General features: G+C 44.8%; 1 protein-coding gene across 1 annotated transcript; it reads left to right on the top strand.

The window, feature by feature from the left end:
• The first annotated feature begins 678 nt into the window (after positions 1-678).
• prkcg (protein kinase C, gamma) lies at positions 679-19720 on the top strand. Its single transcript, XM_034612074.1, has 17 exons — positions 679-2025; positions 2982-3228; positions 6085-6116; positions 6236-6318; positions 7151-7262; positions 8107-8235; positions 8337-8493; positions 9042-9243; positions 9742-9939; positions 12513-12686; positions 13001-13092; positions 13615-13677; positions 13823-13961; positions 15932-16012; positions 16161-16268; positions 16681-16821; positions 17990-19720. Exons 2-17 carry the CDS (start codon positions 2987-2989, stop codon positions 18149-18151), a joined length of 2115 nt encoding a protein of 704 aa, XP_034467965.1. The 5' UTR covers positions 679-2025; positions 2982-2986; the 3' UTR covers positions 18152-19720.
• The last annotated feature ends 496 nt before the right edge of the window (positions 19721-20216 follow it).

The following is a 20216-nucleotide window of genomic DNA, read 5'->3' as shown; positions in this document are numbered from 1 at the left end:
ACTTAATTCTAAGCCAACCTGTTCTAGGACCATCCCTAGCTCCATATTTACCATGTAGACATACAGGTGTAGATTTTCTTATCTGACTCCCTGTAAGAAAGTGAATAGGTTTGGATACATATATATTGTATTGAACTTTATCAAAGACTTCAGAGACAACAGCCCTTTTCCAACTCAGCCTTCATTCAGAGGCAGACTAGCTGTTACCCCAAGATTTTTTTACAATCTTTATGCTAAGCTAAGTTCACCCGCTGCAAGCCCAAGCTACATATTTACCTTAAACTGCTTTCAGACCTGCTCTGAGCTCAGTAGAGGAGGTCCATTTCTGAGCGCAAAAGTCTGAGTGAGAGGCTCCGAATATCTGCAGACTTTCTCTGCCTGGCTCCCGAGTATAAAGTCTGTAGAAATCCAGGAGAAGTTGATGTGTGAACACAGCAGGGGATCCCCCGCTGGATTCACCGCGAGCGAGTGGAGGGGCTGATGACGATTCTAACAAGCGACAGACGCAAAAACGAGATGTCAAGAAAGTTTGTGGTGATAAGGGCCGACACTGGCTTCTGTGTGTTGTCAAGAAAAATCATGTGATTTGCGCAGCGGAATTAATAAGTCACTTCCTGCCTCTTCCTGCTGCTCCAACTCTCGCCTGAATAATGCGGAGGATTTTTGATGCTGTTGTGAACGAGTCTGTGCAGAAAACCTCCCGCTGCGTTGTGCATGTGTGAAAGGCAAACTCTGGGTAAACTCTGTAGCCAATTCTCCCGACTTCCCCCGTGGTTCATAGTCTGAAATGTGTATAAAGACACACTAACAGTGGTGTTAAGGTTCTTTTCTGACTCTGGGCAAGAAGGTGAACAGGTTCATCCAGTAAATGTGAAACTCAATTTTAGACTTGGTTTGTGGTTCATGTGAACGAATGTAAATCTACTTCCTCCTAAGTGTGTTTGTATGTGTGCATATATGCATGTGTGTGTGTGTGTGTGTGTGTGTGTCCTTGACGGTACGTGGTCGATAGCCAGACAAACGGGCCCTCTCTCTTCCAAACGACAGGTCCCAGCAGACTGAGCTGACCTGGTTTCAGTGCACAGCGGAGCCGAGTTATCGCGCCACCGCTTGCTCTGATCTCAGAACAAATTCTAAACGCGCTGAGCTTCCTGTAACTGCACTGTTGCAAAATAGATCAACAGGCCTGTTTATTTCACAGGCCCGCTCTCACGCTTCAGTCGTCTTGGATCTGCTGCAAACCTCTGCCACTTGCAACAGTTTATTTCCACTTTGAATCAGCCATTTCATGGAGTCTCCACCAGAGAAGCTCTCTGCTGCTTTTTCACCCATCTCCTCATCTCCTCTCCCCCCTTTTCCACTCGCCGTCTGGCTCGAGAGGAAGTGAGAGACAGTTGGTGCTCGCTTGTCTGTACTGTAGGCTATTGGTAGTGGCAAAATGGCAGCTTCGGTCTCATCTGTCCTCCTTCCTCTACCTCCCTCACCCTCTCCTCTGAGAGAAGTAACCCAGATTTTAAAATGAATTCCCCTCAATCTTTCTCCTCTCTCTCTCTCTATCCTTCTCTCTGTGTCTCTCTCGCTCTCTCTCTCTCCCTCTCTCTCTCTCTATCTCTCCTTCTGTCTCTCCATCTCTCGTCCTCTTCTTAGTAAAAACAGAATCAATCTTGGAAAGAGAATACCACCTCTCTATCTCGTCCTCCTCCTCACCCTGCCTCTGGGTTAACGGATATATACCAGTTCACTCTTCTCTTTTTGTTTCCTAGAAAGCTCGAGTCTCTCGGAACGTTTGTTGCTGTCTCTTTTTTTACGCATTTTTCTTTATTCTTTCTTTTTTTTTATTTTGGCTGACTCTTCTCCACTGCACCGCTTCGCTGGGTTTTTCTGTCTCTTCTCTCCATCTTTCTCCCCTTTTTTTTCTAAGGTGACCAGCTACAGGTGTGACACTTTAGCCTTTTGTTTGAGGTGAACCAGACAAAGAGAATAGAGAGGAGGAGAAGAAAGCTGCCCTTCAGTCCACAGATTCAGGTATTTGTCCTTTTCCTTGCATGGGTCTGTGCACACATTTTTTACAGCCATTTTTTTCTTCTTGTCCTCATTTTAACTTATTTTTAAGCACTCCACCATTTTCCCCACCATTCTTCCTTCGCCCTTTTTGATTGATTCGCTCTTGCGTCTTTGCTGAGACACCATCATTTCATCACTTTCTTTTTCTCGCAGGTTTTTTTTTGCTTTGGGCTTATTTATTTATTCATTAAATCTCCGTTGCTGTTTCATTTATCATTTAGCAGCGTGCAACTCTTGCACCACAATCTCCCCAGCTAGCATTTGTCATTTTTTTGCACATCACCTAACCCCTATATACATATTCTCCTGGTCCAAACTTTTTTCTCTGCAAAAATGAGGCTAATTGCCAATAAGGGCAGTCAGGAAGCTGAGAGGGGAGATTGGAGCAGGTGGTGGGGGTGCTGTTGACATGGCAAAAGGAGGTCCAGTTGACATGACGACAAGGGGGAGTAGGGATGTGATATAGCCATAGTTGCCAGGGAGATGGAGATATAAGGGGCACAGTAGGAGGGAGATATGGACATGCGGTATGTGGGACACTCTAATGGTTCAGTGTCTCGGAGTCTCTTAGGAGAGTTTTGTCTTTGTACATGGGTTAACGTCTCTGTTTCCTCTTTTCCTTCTTCGCTCGTATACCTGTTGCATTTCTGGCCCATTCACTCTTTCTCCATCTTTCTCTCCATCACATCCCTCCTTCGCTGCTTCCTACCCTGAATCTCATGTGCAATTAACAAAACTGCTGCCTCCACCATGACCCATCAAACTCTCCATCCTTCCTCCTCCCTGTCCTTGCTTCCTTCCCTCCTCCATCTCCCCATGTCCAAGGTCTTCCACCTGCACTCAACACCCTCCTTACTGACACTCATCATCCTATCCCTTCCTCCTTTCCTTTTTTTTTTTTTTCCCATACTCTCCAGGCATCATGTCTACCCCGGTCTCCCCTTCCCCCTCGCTCTCCCCGTTGACACTGGCCTCCCCTACATCAGCAACCTCCCCCGGTGCTTCCCCTTTGCCCTCGCCCCTCTCCCCTCCACCCAGAGTGCCCGTGTTCCAGAGGAAGGGAGCGCTCAAACACAAGAGGATTGTGGAGGTGAAAGACCACCAGTTCACGGCACGCTTCTTCAAACAGCCCACCTTCTGCAGCCACTGCACCGACTTCATCTGGTAACACAAACACAGACACACACACACACACAGCAGCACATTTGCACAGAAACCTCCCCGGCAGCTCATAAGCCGCCTCCTCAGACATCCTACTACTCCTTATGACTTTTTCTCTCTTTCGCCTACACTGACCTCATCTGATCACATGACCTCCCCTCCACACTCCCGGCGCCCACACAACACAGGAATTACTTCAGGAACTTAATATGCTCACGCACAATCAAGATTTCAGTTAGGAAATACAGTTACAGCAAACAACATGCCCACACACACAGAGGCAGGGCTGGTGGAGGAAGTATCCAGATCTTAAAGGGGAAATCCTTCCATTTTAGTCACGTCCATAAATTCAGAGACAAACCAAAGCACGAATGGCCAAAATCAATGCACCAAATGATGAGATGTTACTATTTTAAGTCTTATTTTAGTAAATGTGACAACACAAAACAAGACTAATGATTCCCATATTGTGCTCTGGGAAAGTGTGATAGACATAAATCATTTAAAATCCCACTGGAAGATATTAAAAATGCAGTGTCATAAAGCTGTGGGTAGTGCTGTTTTAATTAGGTCATAAAAAGTTGACATTTTTCGAGATGCATGGTTTTTTATAGGACACTGATGATATATGTTGCCCGGAACTCGTAATCTGAAAAGTATTTTCAGATGAATATGATGTGAAATTGCAACATTTCCCTTGAAAAGGAAGTGGGAGGCAGAGGAAAAACCTCATCCAAAGCCAAGAAATAGAAACACTAGATCAGGTGAGGTAACAGTGTCTCAAACTGAACTCCTGTACAGTAGAGTAATGCATGGTCTTATTCTTATGTCCAACATGCAGGCATATGAGTATTTATTCACATAAAAAGAGAGTCTTATATACCGACAAGCATGGTGTGTGTGTGTGTGTGTATATGTGTGTTTGTGTGTTGGGACATATGGTGGGGGTGTATGTTGGAAGCAGGGCCGTGCATGTGCCAGCAGCCTCTGGGTAGCTTTCAGGACATTTCTCCAAGTGGCTGCTGTCTTGGCTGTGGTGGTTTTGCGTGGCCCTTCGTTCAGGGTGAACACTCACTTCCTTCTCACAGGAAGTCAGAGTAGCAGCAGCAGCAGCAGCTCGCAACCTGGGCGTTGCAGCGCCTGCAGGGATGAGCAGAGTAATTAAAGACTGTAAAACGATTATTCTAATTTAGAAATGTAAATATCTTATTGCTCAATTGGGTTAAATGTTTTTTTGGGTTGTAGGGCTCCGTCAGTATCGGTTGAGAGGAATAGTTTGAAAAGATAAAAACAAGCTGCCATTGCTTGATGTATTAGTTGAATTTTATGTGAATGGACTCAACAACCTGTTGTTTACAAAATGTTACTTCTTAAAACTGGTTCTAGTCTGAAAAGTCAGTGAATAAGAGCAGACGGTGATGCACAACATATTATTATCAGTAATAATGATAATAATAATATAATTACTGTATTTCTGTAGCACTTAACCAAACAAGGTTACAAAGTACTTTACAAAATAGATGGGAATAAACCAACACAGGAGAAAGCAACACAAATAAGAGAGATAACATACAAGACAATATTCAAAACAAGCAATATCCGCTAAAACATTCAAACGTAAATTATTTTTAAATATTCTATAAGAAGAGAGGTTTTTAATGAATGATGGCTCAGTTGTGAACAAGTGTCCCAACACACCATGGCAGTGTAACAGGGAGATATACCACACTGAAGTGTAACTTACAACTATGATGTTCCTACAACGACATGTCAAATTTTCCATTATTTCCGTTTTGTTTTTTAACACATACATATATACAGTTTCATTTTTAATCAATCGTTAGTAATTTGTTTCTCAAACTACATATTGCATAATGTTGTTTAATATTCTGGCCATTTTATGCATTTATTCTGATGTTCTTTTTGCCAACTCTTTATTTAATTGAGGAGCTTCTTCAAAGCATCATCACATTAACATGCAGAGATTCACTACATTGAATTCCCTGTGATTTCCAGCCAGGAAGCAACACTGTCAGTCTCAGCTGATCTGTACCTGGCTCTCTGATGCTCTCTGCTGGTCCGACAGCAGAACTCTCCTCGTGCACTCCAGTGCTGCAGTCCAGAGACTTGTGTTGAATGCTGATCGAGGATCAGACTACCCTCAGCTACGCCATCCCTTAATTATTACTCAGGCAGATGGTGAGCTGATTGTAGATCAGTGATAATGGTCAGTTTCCTGTATGGACCCCTGGGCCTCTCCGGTGGGACGGTGGAGGAGCACACCGCTGTGTCTTGTTTGTCCGACTTTTCTAAACCTCCTAATCAAAAGTTGATTCACAGCAGGCAAGCCGCTGAGTGGACTCTTTAGCCAATCAATGACTTTAATTATTCAATTAAAGCTCTAAGGAGACACTGGAAAATGGCCAACACCGCAGTTCTGGAAACAGAAGAACTGTGTGTGTGTGTGTGTGTGTGTGTCTCTGTGTGTGTGTGTGTGTGTGTGTGTGTGTGTGTGTGTGGGGTAGAGAGACACAACTATTGACACTGCTCTACTTGACCTAGTCAATGAGGCTCAGAAAGGACAGACACCCAAAATTCACACATCGTGACGTATGTTGACCTCGTCGGTCGTCTCTCACACAGCCGGCAGTGAGACGGGGTTTGTTCTCGACTTGTGCCTCCATGTCTGATGGTCGTAATGCAGCGTGGAATAATGCAACAGCACTATCTCTAGTCTTGGCAGCATTATCCAAACTCTCCGGGCTCGGAGTCTCAGAAGGAAAATATTTCATCTTAAAGTGAAGCAGAGGAGATTGTTTTTTTTCTTTCTGTCTTAATACATGTGTCTCTCTCACTCAGGGGCATTGGCAAACAGGGATTCCAGTGTCAAGGTAGAGATAAACCTGCTGTTATTCTCTTCTTTTACACTATTTAATCTTCTCTCCTGTATCTTTTCAGCGTGACAAATAGATTTTTGAGGATATTTTTCTTCTCTGTGTGTCTTCTTTAGTGTGCAGTTTTGTGGTGCACAAACGATGCCACGAGTTTGTGACCTTCACTTGTCCGGGCTCCGTTGCGGCCCCCAGACCAGAAGTGAGCAGATTTGTTGGCGCACACGTCTCGTGTTCCATTTCACTCAAGAATCGCCCTGTCGTCATCACATTTAACGGCACACTTGTTGCCAGGAACTTGTGTGCATGACTCATCTGTCTATCCATACATCCTGCGCCTCACTGTGACGTCTGTAACCATGTCGTCCCACAAGGCCTCTGAGATGTAGGGAGAGTAGGGGGAGAGTAGGGCTGAGGGTGGGAGGGAATGCGCAGAGGGAGAATTAGAGGGTAAGTGAAGAGAGGACAATAACATTGTGGCATTTTATGGAATTAAAGGAGATTTGTCTTTTTTTCAAACTTTTTTTTCCCTGTCAGCTAAATAAACTGCCTCAGAAATTAGGTCAAAGGGAGCGAGAATCTGGGTGTGTGTGTGTGTGGGATGACAATGGGAAAGGAAAAGACGAGAAACAGGGTGACTGTGTTTTTAAATAGCGGCTCCGAGGAGAGAAAACACTTTGGGAGAGGTGGAGGGGGCGGAGGGTGGTGGTGGTGGTGGTGGTGGGGGGTCTGATGAGCTGAAGAGAGATAAAAATGATTCATCCCTCTGTGCACAGAATACACACACTCTCTCTCTCTCACACACACACACACTCGTAGCCTTGCCGAGATGCACTCTCATTTATATGTCCTCTCCCAGTGGAGAAATCTAATTGGCTTGTCCATAAATACCCCACTCTACATCTCTCCACTAATCATACTCTGCATGTATGTGTGTAAATGTGTGAATGTGTTTGTGTGCGTCTCCTCCATGATCAGTGTGTATATGAGTGTGAGGTTCCTCAGTGCATATTTTTTTTTCTGTTGCATTTCAGGACCTAAAGAGTCAACACACATTTAAGATCCAGACCTACTCCAGTCCGACCTTCTGTGACCACTGCGGCTCGCTGCTGTACGGCCTCATACACCAGGGCATGAAATGCACCTGTGAGTTTCATCAGATACCAAAAGTGTAATACATCTGTGTCTGTGTACTTCCATTCATCATGCTACGGGGATACAAATCTGCACAGACAGGATCATTATTGGGATTCACCTCCCTGCAGCTGGAAAAAAGCTCATTCCCTTACAAAGATCAGATCATTTTAAAGGAGTAGTTCTATATTTTGGGGGATGTGCTTATTCATGTCCTGAATTAGATGAGGAGGCTGGCAACCAGTTGAGACGCCAGATATTCCAATATAATCCCTTTAAAAACTACAATTTGTTCTTTCTTACAGATACAGTGTGTAAAAGTGTGTGCTTTAGAGATGCTTGTCGGCAAATAGGTTTCCAGTCGTGACGCTGAGCCAAACAACAGACTGTCGGTTATAAACTAATTAGAGAAGATACATGACAGTGGTATTAAACCACTCATCTAACTCCAGACAAGTAAACAAATGTGTATTTGTTTACTTGTCTCAAAGTGCTTTTTTACAGTATTAGTCACATTCACACATCTACACACATTCATACATACTGCACTATACTCAGCACTATTTCTAAGATACACTTGTATCTTGCCCAAAGACACTTGGGAAAGCAGACTAGGGGAGCTGGGGATTGAACCACCGACCTGATTAGTGGACGCCAGTATCCTTGTGACAGGAATGAGATGTGTGGTGGCAGTAGGTTGTCCACTGAACCAGAAGGTCGTCTGTTCGATCCCTGGCTCCCGCAGTCCGTACGCTGACCTTGGGTAAGACACTGAACTCTCAGATCTCTGTTTTGGGCACACTATATACGAGTGTGTTTTATTATACTTGTGTTTTGTGTGTCTTCATATGCTGAGGTTGTGACATGAACGTCCATCGGCGATGTGAGACAAGTGTTCCCAGCCTCTGCGGTGAGGACCACACAGAGAAGAGAGGAAGAATCCACCTGACAGTCAGAGGAGACAAGGAGGACGTCTATGTCACAGGTGAGAGAACCTTTTTAAAGTTTTCACCACAAAAAGCCAGATTACACGTATAATGAAGGATTTCTCTGTCTATACTTCCCATTACTCTGCTTTCTCTCCAGTGCTGGAGGCTCGTAACCTGATGCCCATGGATCCTAATGGCCTGTCAGACCCCTATGTTAAACTGAAATTGATTCCGGACCCAAAGAGCCACAGCAAACAAAAGACCAAGACCATTCGCTCCACACTCAATCCCGTCTGGAATGAGAGTTTCATTTTGTGAGTCAGTGTTTACTTTGATCCAAGGTGAAAAAGTTACAAGGTTTTAGGACTTTAAAATAAAATGTTCCAGAAACTGAGATTACAGGGTCCAAAATGACCCTGAAAGATAAAGAAAGGGGATGGAATATACAAGCAGATTACTCAGAATATAAAGTACAGATTATGATCACTGAATTCATGCATGTTATCTTGTATCCACAGTTTCCTATATGTTTTAATTCAGTAGACTGAAGTTATTATTTATTTTTTTCGAAGCATTAGAAATCTTGAAAAAGTCATATAGATGAACATATCAGCAGTGGTGGAGGAAGTAGTCATAGTACAAATTAAGAGAAAAATGTACACAAGCAAAATTACCTCATTAACTTTTCTACTTGAGTAAATAAATCTACAAAAGTTCAGTACAGATACATGGAAAATGTACTGAAGTACAGTAAGTATGTAAATGGTCTTTGTTAGATCCCAGCACTACATTTAAGACTAATTCCTACTGTGTCCTTGTGCGTCATTGTGTTGCTTCTAAGAAAGTTTGTTTGTGTGTGTAGCTCAGTGCGTGGTCACCAGTGGGACAGGCGACTCTCTGTGGAGGTCTGGGACTGGGACCGCACGTCCAGGAACGATTTCATGGGGGCGCTGTCGTTCGGGGTGAGTGAGATCTTCAGGCGTCCCATCAGCGGCTGGTTCAAACTGCTGGCCCAGGATGAGGGAGAGTACTACAACATCCCTGTGCCAGACCCGGACCTGCAGGTAGGACGCACTGTGTCTCTCATCAGTAAAACCACTGCATCATCCTCAAGGTGAACACAATTTAACAACGTGTAAACTGTGGAGCAGCCCTTTATTTAGTATCATGTAAATGAGCATTTATCCTAACGCCTTGGTTTTAGCTTTATCAGCTTGTAATTACCTACATCTAATAAACAGATGCCACTGCTCACACTGGGTCAGGATTTTGAACTTTCTCCCTACTTACAATTCTATCTGAGAAAGAAAACATGGAAGATTTATGCCTGGTGTAGTAGATAAGTAATTAGATAATAAATTATATTGAGTCGCCTCCTTCCTCCGTTACGCGGTGTCTCCACCAGGGTGCAGGATTGTCCTGGCTGACTGTAATCTAAATCCAGGGGTAGGACGGGGTTCAGTTTGTCTGGTGTCCATGTGTGTTAATGCTGTGCTGTAGTGTTCTGTGCCGGACGGGATCCAGTCATTCACTTCTCAACCTTTATGGATCATTCTCTATAGGAGCCTCAGCTGGATGCCTCAACACCCTCTCTGCCTCAAGCAGTACCTGCCCCGCTGTCTGAACCCTTCCCTACGGCCCTGTCCCCGACCCCTGTCTCGCCCTGTCCACCCGTCCACACCCCCCTCCCCAGCATAGTCAAAGTGGGCATCCACGACTTTAACTTCCTCATGGTGCTGGGCAAAGGCAGCTTTGGCAAGGTAAACACACACACACACACACACACACACACACACACACACACACACACACACACACACACACACACACACACACACACACACACACACACACACACACACACACACACACACACACACACACAATTAGCAGCTCTGATCCAACAGCACTAAGTGATATCACAGGTCATTCATCCATGCAGAAAAAAACAAAGATTAATCTTGGCTTTAAATTACTTCTTCTATCGATGGACTTGACCTTCAGTTTGCATTTCATTCAGCAGAAAAAAGTCTCCACTCTCACTGACATGCTCATTGTCTCCTTCCACTGCCAAATTATTCATTTAACCCTTCGCTTCTTCTGAGCTGTCAGCAGTGGTGAGCTCGGGCTGGCCGCCTTCTTACTCCTGGAGGTGTTTTATTTCAAGGGAGCCTCTGCTCTCCATTTTTTCTTTAATTCCCCAGTAGATGAGCCATAATGAGGGAGAGAGTGGAGTTCCGAGTCCTTCTTCCTCCTCTGAAATCCCGCTCTGCTGTTTCATAACTGTCAGAGGAGTCTACAGAGGACAGGAGAAATAGACTCGACTTACGTAAGATGTGTGAGAAAAAAAAAGAAGACGACCCAAGAAAGGAGAGACAGACCCCGGGGCTGCTGAGTGAGGGAAAGTGAGAAAGAGACGGAGAGATGGAGAGAAGCATCACTGTGCCGCAGAAGGGGACAGAATGACCGAGAGGAAACTGGATATCAAGAGGAGGAACGAGACAAAAGGACCACACTGCTCCAAAGTTTTAGAACAACTCAGGTTTTCAGTTTTTTACTGAAATTCACAAACTTCACGTCCAGAGAACAACCATAAATGTAGATAGTAAAAACTATGATTTATTTGTTTTTACTGTGATTACCACTGTTGCTTCACAACATGAAGGTTCTTGGTTCCAATCCTGGCCTGCCCTGCGGCCTCTCTGGTGGAGTGTGTATGTTCTCCTAGTGTCTTCATGGGTTTTCTCCGACTTCCTCCCGCAGTCCAAACACATGTAGATTGATGTGAGGTTGACTGGAGACTCTAAATCGACCGTAGGTGTGAATACGAGTGTGAATGGCTGTTTGTCTGAAGAGCTGTCCAGCGTGTAGTCCAGGGATCGATGAACCGATGGACGGATGGATGGACAACTGGACGGATGGACAGATATAAAGAGTCCTGCTTTTGTGTGACTTAGTTTAGAAACCACAGAGAAGGGCAGAGCAGACAGAGGGTGGCGGGATTCCTCTCCGGGACTGGCAGTTCATCAATATCCCTGCACACACACATTCACACTCTCTCTCTCTCTCTCACACACACATGCGCTCACACAAAGGACATACACACGCAACCTCCCTCACCTTCGTGCAGCCATATTGATTTCTGACGAATGAAGCTGTGTAATTTTCTGTCCTGTTCACCACAGTTTGAAGGAACGATGAGATCCTTTATCTCCGGCAGCCAGCGGCCATCACGGCACACAATCAACCAGACCATTTCACACAGTACTATATCAGCACTTTCCAGTGCTCTTGACTATATCTGACCCACTAAACCCGAGGCCATGTGGTTCACAGTGTGGAAAATCAGAGCGCCATTAGCTCTCGGAGCACCACGCTGGCAGCCAGTTTCACAGGAGAAAACAGCCACTAAATATATAGTTTTAATATCTGACAAACAACATGAGAGCTGCTTCACTTATTCATTTATTATATTAACCTGTCTTGAAATCTTAGGGCAACATTACATTCGGTTGTTTGATGATAACAATTACCCAGGACAAAGTATTAATCAAGCAATGGGATTTTAAATACACTTACACCCTTAAACAATAACGTAAAGTGACATAAATGTATAATTTTCATATGCAAACATTAATCAACAGTGGGCAATTGCTTAGCATGTCATTTAATCTATTGCAAAAATATTGCAAATGTGCATCAAATGCACAAAATCACTTTATTACAACAGTACTAATAGTTTGCATTATAACATGTACAACTTTATCCAGAGGGAGAAATGAAGCTTGAATGAGAGATGCACCCACATTGAACATTGTTATTGAATATTGAGCACCCCTTCCATCCATCAACCATATGCTGCTGCCGGAGCCCATCCTAGCTGACATTGGGCGAGAGGTAAACCCTGGACAGGTCGCCAGTTTATCGCAGGGCCGACGTCCAGAGACAAACAACCATTCACTCTCACATTCACAGCTTCAGTCACATTAGAGTCTCCGATTGGCCTAAACCCAGTCTGCATGTCTTTGGACTGTGGGAGGAAGCTGGAAGGAGACCCGGCCAAACAGAGAACATAGAAACAGAAAGGCAGGGATTCAAACCAGAAACCTTCTTGCTGCTCCACCTTTTATGTCAAAGCAATGATTCTCTGTTGATGTTTTTTAGCATCTGCACTTGTCATCTTCTTCTCAGCTTGTGCAGTGTCTATAAATAAACGTTTTGTTTATTTATGGATCTCAGCAGTTGAAAGACTCTACAGTACCCCCTCTTAAAACCGGTATGATGCTTTGTTGTTACAGTAACTTATCCTCCTTTCCTCTCTTTTTCTGCTCAGGTGCTGCTGGCGGAGGAGAGAGGCAGCGAGCGCCTGTTCGCAGTCAAAGTGCTGAAGAAAGACGTTCTCTTCCAGGACGAGGACACGGAGAGCGCCCTGGTGGAGCGGAGGGTCCTGGCGCTCTCCTCTCGCCCTCACTTCCTCACATCGCTCTACTGCGCCTTCCAGAGTGAGGTGTGTGTGTGTGCATCTGCGTGTGTGTGTGTAGAAGGTGTAAAGGGTCGGTCTCAAATGAACCACATAACTTTCATTAAATTGTCCATAAACCTGTCTGACATTTGGTCTGCGTACTTCTCCCAGGAGTTGTTTCAGTCCAGGTTGGATGAGAATTTCGATTAATAAATGAAATAATTAGCTTGCTTTCTTTAACAAGGTCCTCGGTCCTTGCGGAGGGGTTTTAACAGATTGCTTTTTAATTTGGACAAGAGGTCCTTATGTATGGAGTGTGTGTGAATGTGTGTGTGTGTGTGTGTGTGTCATTTCTGCAGGACCGCCTGTACTATGTGATGGAATATGTCAACGGAGGAGACCTGATGTTCCACATTCAGATAGTTGGCAAGTTCAAAGAGCCTCATGCAGCGTATGTAGTTTAAAAAGCTCTTTTCTTCTGTACCTTTAATCACAGTCCTCATCTACAGCGTCTCATTTCCTGCCTTTTTCATAAAACTCTCTGTTCCTCTGCGCACACACTCGTCCCCCGGCTTTGTTCATTATTCTCCTCGATTCATAAAAAGTCATCAACTCAAGTACCGGCCCTCATCTCTTTCCTCCCGACTTTCTCCTCCCACCAATCTCATCTGTTCATCTACATTCTCCCTCCCCCTGGCTGTTCATCTAATCAATAATCTTTGATCAATCATCTAAAACTAATTCTTGCTCTGATGCTCATTTCCAGCTCCCTTTCTTCATCTTTTCCCCCCCATCTTTCATCTCTTTGGTTACTGTCCCTTTCATCACCCTCTCCAGCTCCACTCCCTCTCTCCTCTCCTCTTGTCATCATCCTCTTTTGAATTAACTGAAAACATAAAGCAACCAGTAGTGAGCGTCCCCCCGCCCACCACCACCCCTCCACCCTCATCTCCCCTCTCTCCTCTCCCTGCAGGTTCTATGCAGCAGAGATAGCGGTGGGCCTCTTCTACCTCCACAGCAAAGGCATCATCTACAGGTACAGAGCCGCGCGGCCACGGTTTGGTGCTGCCGTCGCCGCCCTGACACAGATTTATCATGTCTTTTCTGGCTAATGACTGTTGTAAAGGTGTTATCTATCAAAATGATTCATACCTGTGCGATCAATCTTGCTTCTCTCCCAGGGATCTGAAGCTGGATAATGTGCTGCTTGACAGCGAGGGCCACATAAAGATAGCCGACTTTGGGATGTGCAGGGAGGGCATGTTCGAGGGCGACACCACTCGCACCTTCTGCGGCACCCCTGATTACATCGCCCCCGAGGTACACTGACACCTGCCCTCTGTCCACAGTCCGCCGCCGCTCCCTCATTTCCCCGTGTTTCACCCCTCGTTGTTTGCCTGACCTGTGTTTGCAGCGAAGTGAGACTATATGTCGCGTCGCTGCTGCAGCTCCTCTCGTCTGCTCCGTCCTGCCTGACCTTGTCAGCATTTTTGAATAATTTACTCCCCATAATTCAGTTAGTGGTGGTGTGTGTGTGTCTGTGTGTGTGTGCTTGTGGACATTACATAAATCATAACTGTCCTTCAGAAACGCTGTATTACCACGTTATCCCTTTTCTCTGTAAATCTTCTTCTTCAAGTCTGTCTTAAAACAAAAGTTATGTTTATTGAGACGGGTTTTGTTTGCTGTAAACATTCCTCCGGTTCATACAAGCCTACAAAAGATCATACTTAACAATGTGTGGAGAGCAAGAGTGCATGTTCCAAACAATGTCTAAAGTTTATTTGAAGCTTATATGAGGTCTCAGATGTGTGAAATGGATTTATCATTAAAGCAACCATCGTGGTGCAAGATTTCAAACATCCCTCTCTGTGTTCCCCCTGGCTGTGTGTCTGTGCAGCGGAGGGATAGTGAGACAAAAAAGGGAATTTTTAATTAACAAGACTTTAACTCCTGTAACTCAGACCCCTGATGCCTCATATTAGCTTTGGCCAAAGTTTGTCATGTATTTTTACAAAGAAAACGGACAATGCATCACAAACACCAGAAACTATCTTGTGCATTTTGTAGCATCAAAACTTGTTTCAGTGTTCATACACTGCGGCTGTGCCTCAGGAGGAGTCAGAGCTGGTTTTCCATTGACCAAAGATCGGCAGTTCGATCCCCGCTTCCCCCCTCCGCCCATTGTCCTCGTGCATGACACTGAACCCCAATATGCCCCGGATGGCTGTGCCTGCAGTGTGTGAATGTGTGATGGGGGAAAGAAAAGTGCAGCATATAGTCGTGCCGTATGGGTGAATGTGACTTGTACTGTAAATTGCTTCGAGTGCGATACAAATACAATCCATTTACCATATGTGAACCTATCTCTTCTTTTCAATCCATCCTTTAATGTTCATACACTCGCTCACGGAGTTCAGAGCGAGTGACATATCTCAACCTGATATAATAAATGTCAATGGCAAATAGCATCTCCTCTGAAATGCAATAAACAGTGGAGGTGACTTTGCTTGACACGCTTTTGATATGTTAAATATCTGCATGCTGGATGTTTATGTTACAAATCCTGTGAAATATCTGTGTGTGTGTTTCTGTGTGAAGCCGTCACACACACATTAATGCAGCGAGTGTGTGAAGCAGATATCCAGCCTGTTTGATTTGTGGACTGGTAGTAGACAGATCCAGTGAAGAGAGGAAGAGAGGATGTGGCTGTTGTGCACGTCTTTGATATTGTAAACCTCACAATGGAACCCCTGGGTATTGACTCTCTTATGTAAACACCCATTGATTCTTCTGCATCTGCCATTTTGGAAGAGATACAATATATTTCCCCAGGGGCTGGGGATTGCACGCACACACACACACACACGCGCACGCAAGCACACACACACACACACACACACACACACACACACACACACACACACACACACACACACACACACGCACACACACACACACACACACACACACACACACAGCAGGGAAACAAACAAACAAAAAAACAAGCACACATGTGCACGTACACACACACAAGCAGGCAAACGCACAAATCCAAAGTCATGTGTTGATTATTTCTGAGCTCATTCATATATTTACCCTCCCTAATGCCGCACTTTCTCTTTTTCCTCTCGCTCGGCTTTTCACACCGGCTGTTTATCCTCCGAGCAGCCGACTGCTACAACTCGGCTTTCTCTAACTCTCCCCGTCTTCCTTTCATTTCTTCAACTCTGCGCCGTCGTCCTGCTTCTTCATCTCCTTTCCTCTTTTATTCTCTCCATTCTCTCCAGATTGTGGCATACCAGCCCTATGATAAAGCCGTGGACTGGTGGTCTTTTGGGGTGCTGCTGTATGAAATGCTGGCAGGACAGGTAACAGTTTGGCTTAATCCTATCATACACCCATGTGCGCGCTTAAGCTTAAGCCCCCGGTCCTTTGTAATCACTTTCCAAAGAACTTACATTTCAATATATTTGCTCAGATCCTCATGGCTACTCTCTCTCTCTCTTTTCCTTCTAGCCCCCGTTTGATGGTATTGATGAGGAGGAGCTGTTTCAGTCCATCATGGAGCAGAGCTTGTCATACCCCAAGACTCTCACCCGTGAAGCTGTTGCCATCTGCAAGGGAGTGAGTCATACACCCATTCGCTCACAGATAATCAAGATCACTCTATGTGTAAATCAGAAAAATGTTATGAACCAACAACGCATTTTAGAATACATTTAAATAATGAGGAAATAAGATATGAAAAAAACTGAAATTTCTCATTTTAGGGAATGTGTTTATTTAGCTTTCTTGACGGGAGACTGATACCACTCCCTTGAATGAGATGCTATAGCTGCAGCAGCTGTTACATGCACTCTGCCTCCATTCATGGTGCACTCACAATCAAGATAAATGTGCATTGACATAAAAAGAAAAATCACATATCAGAATAAATAAAGCAAAGCAAATGTATAGGCCCTGATTATAGTCATGCTGTTCTTTTCTCTTCTCTCATTTTCCCCTCCTTCCCTCCTTCCCTCCTTCCCTCCTCCAGCTCCTGACAAAGCACCCTGCGAAGCGTCTGGGCGGAGGAGAGGACGCTGAGAGAGAGATTAGGGAGCATCCGTTCTTCCGCTGGATTGACTGGGACCGTCTGGAGAGACTGGAGATCCCGCCGCCCTTCAAACCCAGAACTGTCAGTTTAACAGATGGACTCCACAAATCCCTCTCTTTCTTTCGTCCTTTCATTCTTTCGTTCTTTCGTTCTTTCGTTCTTTCGTTCTTTCGTTCTTTCTATACCTCTTGTCAAGGTGAAACAGGTTCTCGTTCTGAGTTGTTTTAAAGTTGCAAACTTTTGCTTTACACAGTCTAGTTACAGGCCATTATGTCTCTACTTCTCCACGGACCTCCACTGCTTCGTTTGGCATCCACATAGTTAAAATGATTCATTCTTCTTTGCAGAATACACATGATGTGAGCTCTGCTTTTTTTCTAAATTGTGGTGATAATGTTCTGGATGGTCTTTTTGAGCATAATAATCCTGTCCCCAGCTCCCGATGTAAGCAGTTATTTCCTCTCGAACCAGTTTCTCTGGCCGAGAGCCAGTTCTTTGGCTGTCGAAAAAAACAAAGAACTGGTTTGAGATCAGACTCTGGCTCCGACCCGGCCCTTGAACTCCCTTAGTGTTGAGAAGGGGAATTAGAGAATTGAAGCTGTCACTTCTTTCCATCTGTCTCCCTCTATCTCTCCGTCTCCGTGTGTGGTTCTTTTCTCAGCCCTCCACTTTGTGCTGGCCATTTCACCCCCTCCTCTCCTCTCCTCTCTGTTCTAACAACCCCTCTCTCCCTCCCTCTTTCTTTTCTCTCTTTCATCACCTCTGCCGGTTCCTGGAGACGGGCTCTGAGCGCTCGGGCACAGACAGTCCAGTCACAACAGACAGGCGCCTCTGACCTTGAGGTCCTTCCTTCTCCTTCCATATGCAAATGTGTGTCATCATTAGCCTGCCACACACCGGTCTCTGGCCTCCGCTGGCCAGTGGTGAGGTGTGCCTTGATTGAGCTGAGTGTGCTCTGGGGTTAGAGGCCAGGCCCATTAGCTAAATGAGATTCATACCATCCAGCAGAGCCACTGTCTTATTCTGTAAAGGAGCAGGAGAAGAGACGTGAGCAGCTTTCTGCCGACAGTCGGTGAGGTAGACGGCTCCTCACAGGGGAATGGGGGAGGGGGGGGGGATTCCTCACATTATTTATTTTGTGACTTTTTCAGGAGGAAGTTTAATGTGGATACGATCAGTTTTAATCCTGCACGTATCTCTCTCTTAATCTTTTATGCACATGCCTTCTTTTTTTTCTTTTCTTCATCAGGGCGGAAAAAAAGGTGAAAACTTCGACAAGTTCTTCACTGCAGCTCCGTCGGTGCTCACTCCCTCCGACCCGGACATAATGGAGGCCATCAACCAGGAAGACTTCGAAGGCTTCTCCTTCCTCAACCCAGAATTTGCCCCCTCGCCTCTCACCGCTGTTTGAAAATAGCTCCCACACCCCTTTTAAATGTAATCCCCTTATTAATAGTAGTTTTATAACAGAGACATTGAAACTCCTCTCATATTCAGATTCTGACGTTTACACAAAACTGCCAAGACACCTTTGTATCCATGCACTCTATTCGATGTATGTATTTCATCTAGATAGTCTCAGAATATGCAGAGATATGCAATTATTATAGATTCCCATTTTAGAGTTTCTGTTTTTGTAAGACGTCCATTAACTTGATATAAGACGGCTGTAGTGTGACTGTAGTATGAGCACATACTGTACTTCACCTGTATGCATGCACTGTTTGTAGAATGAACTACTAGGAATAGATTATCCAAGAAAGATAGACAACCTATTTATTTTCAACATTTCCCACTGTTTTGATGACCATCATCTTGTGTTGTAGAAGCCAAACAAAGACATGGTTCAACTCCAGGTAGCGGGCAAAACAAGTCTGTCCATTTTTTATCATTTTTCATTTCATAAGCAGGAGTTTTCCTAAGAGGTCTGCTCCAGTTTAACACGGCACAGTAGCTCGGCATCCGAACCCCTTTCAATATCTCAATATCTGCGATGCAAGCTGCTTGGGCAACAATGGCCTCCCGTGGAAGCGCTCAGTCAGGATCCTGTGGCCCCGGCTGGACCTCTCGGTTAACGTCACACCAGCGACCTCCTGTGACCCAGTGAGACAATGAAACAGCTCAGCGGGCACGATGTGACGGTTAATGTAGGATACAGTGCTGCCCTGCAGCTCAGTCACACGCGGCCAGGAGGCGGTCCTCACATTGCTGCACCATTTTTTTCTTCACAGATTAGTTTTTCCTCGTGTTTTTCTCCTATTACTCCTCTGCAAAGTATGGAATTAGGCCTTGCAAATGACAGTATATGACCTCCTTTTGAAACCTTACATTTGCACTGAAATATTTTTTGCTTATTTGGAAAAAAATGCCTCTGCACGCAACTAAAACAGGAGGATTGTCAGTTTGCACAGGTACATATACTTGTGTATTTTAGTGGTGTAGAGCATGAGGCTTTTTGCTGTGTAATGACACCCGCAGCATTGATTAGGGAGTAATTAAAAGTGAGACTCGCCGGGACTGTTCAATACATGGAAAAATAATAGCAGCAGTGTCATTAAACCCTATCTGAGCGGGGCAGGTGGCAGCAAACGTACAGTTTAATAATCCCATTACAGCGCTCTTATCTCACAAAGCAGACGGTCATTTCACACACAAATCTGCTTCTCTATGACTTTTTTTTTCTGTGAAGGCAAAAAGATCCATTTAGCAATTTCTCATCCCCAGGAGAAGAATCCTCCTTTTTTTTGTTTTAAGTGCTGATGTCCATGCGCCTGTAACTGGTGAGAGCGGTCCATCTCTTCGCCTTACCTTTGTTTGACACACTTACGTAACAACATGACATTTACAGTAGATATTTCAATCAATGATAGATAAGCAATAGATCATTTATGTATATTTGTTGGTTGAGTTAATTTCTGTTTTTACGTGCTGGAAAAAAGAACGTTGAAATAAAGTCCTGTGGGAAAAGAAAGTCATGAAACGAGGACGGCGAGGTGTTTCCTTCTGTGATGTTTGTGTGAAGCACAAGAAACAAACATGCATCAGCTTTGTCTTCACCACACGCCTCTTTGTCACGCTCACTTTTCACACATACTCACAAGTGCAATCGCAGCAATGTACACACACACACACACACACAGAAGATGCTGACCCCTCTATTTACTGGGGTGCTGTAGTTGTCGAAGCAGCAAAACCACCTCTCAGGCATCACACTCTCCCTCCCGTCTCCTCCTCCTCCTTCTTTCCCGTCGTCCTCCCTCCCTTCTGCTCCTCCCTCCCTTCTGCTCCTCCCTCCCTCCCTCCCTCCCCTCCAGCATCATGATGGGACTAATATCCCCATAGAGATCTGAGTTATAACAAGTTGACCTTCACTTTAAAATCTCATCAACTAACAATCTCCCTCTCCACCTCCCTCCCCTCCTCTTTATCTGCCCTTCATCTCTGTCTCTCTCTCTCTCTCTCTTCCTCCTCTGTTT

The sequence above is a fragment of the Hippoglossus hippoglossus genome, chromosome 16 (genome assembly GCF_009819705.1).
Source record: "Hippoglossus hippoglossus isolate fHipHip1 chromosome 16, fHipHip1.pri, whole genome shotgun sequence".
NCBI lineage: Eukaryota > Metazoa > Chordata > Actinopteri > Pleuronectiformes > Pleuronectidae > Hippoglossus > Hippoglossus hippoglossus.
The sequence above is the reverse complement of the archived record's forward strand: the minus strand, read 5'-3'. Positions and strand labels throughout refer to the sequence as shown.

What these genes read in the sequence shown, in the direction of transcription:
- prkcg (XM_034612074.1), top strand. Translation starts at nt 2,987, where the DNA reads ATGTCTACCCCGGTCTCCCCTTCCCCCTCGCTCTCCCCGTTGACACTG. An exon ending in CCAGGGCATGAAATGCACCT is followed by an intron (nt 7,263 to 8,106) that starts GTGAGTTTCATC and finishes TCATATGCTGAG; the next exon opens with GTTGTGACATGAACGTCCAT. An exon ending in AGCAAAGGCATCATCTACAG is followed by an intron (nt 13,678 to 13,822) that starts GTACAGAGCCGC and finishes CTTCTCTCCCAG; the next exon opens with GGATCTGAAGCTGGATAATG.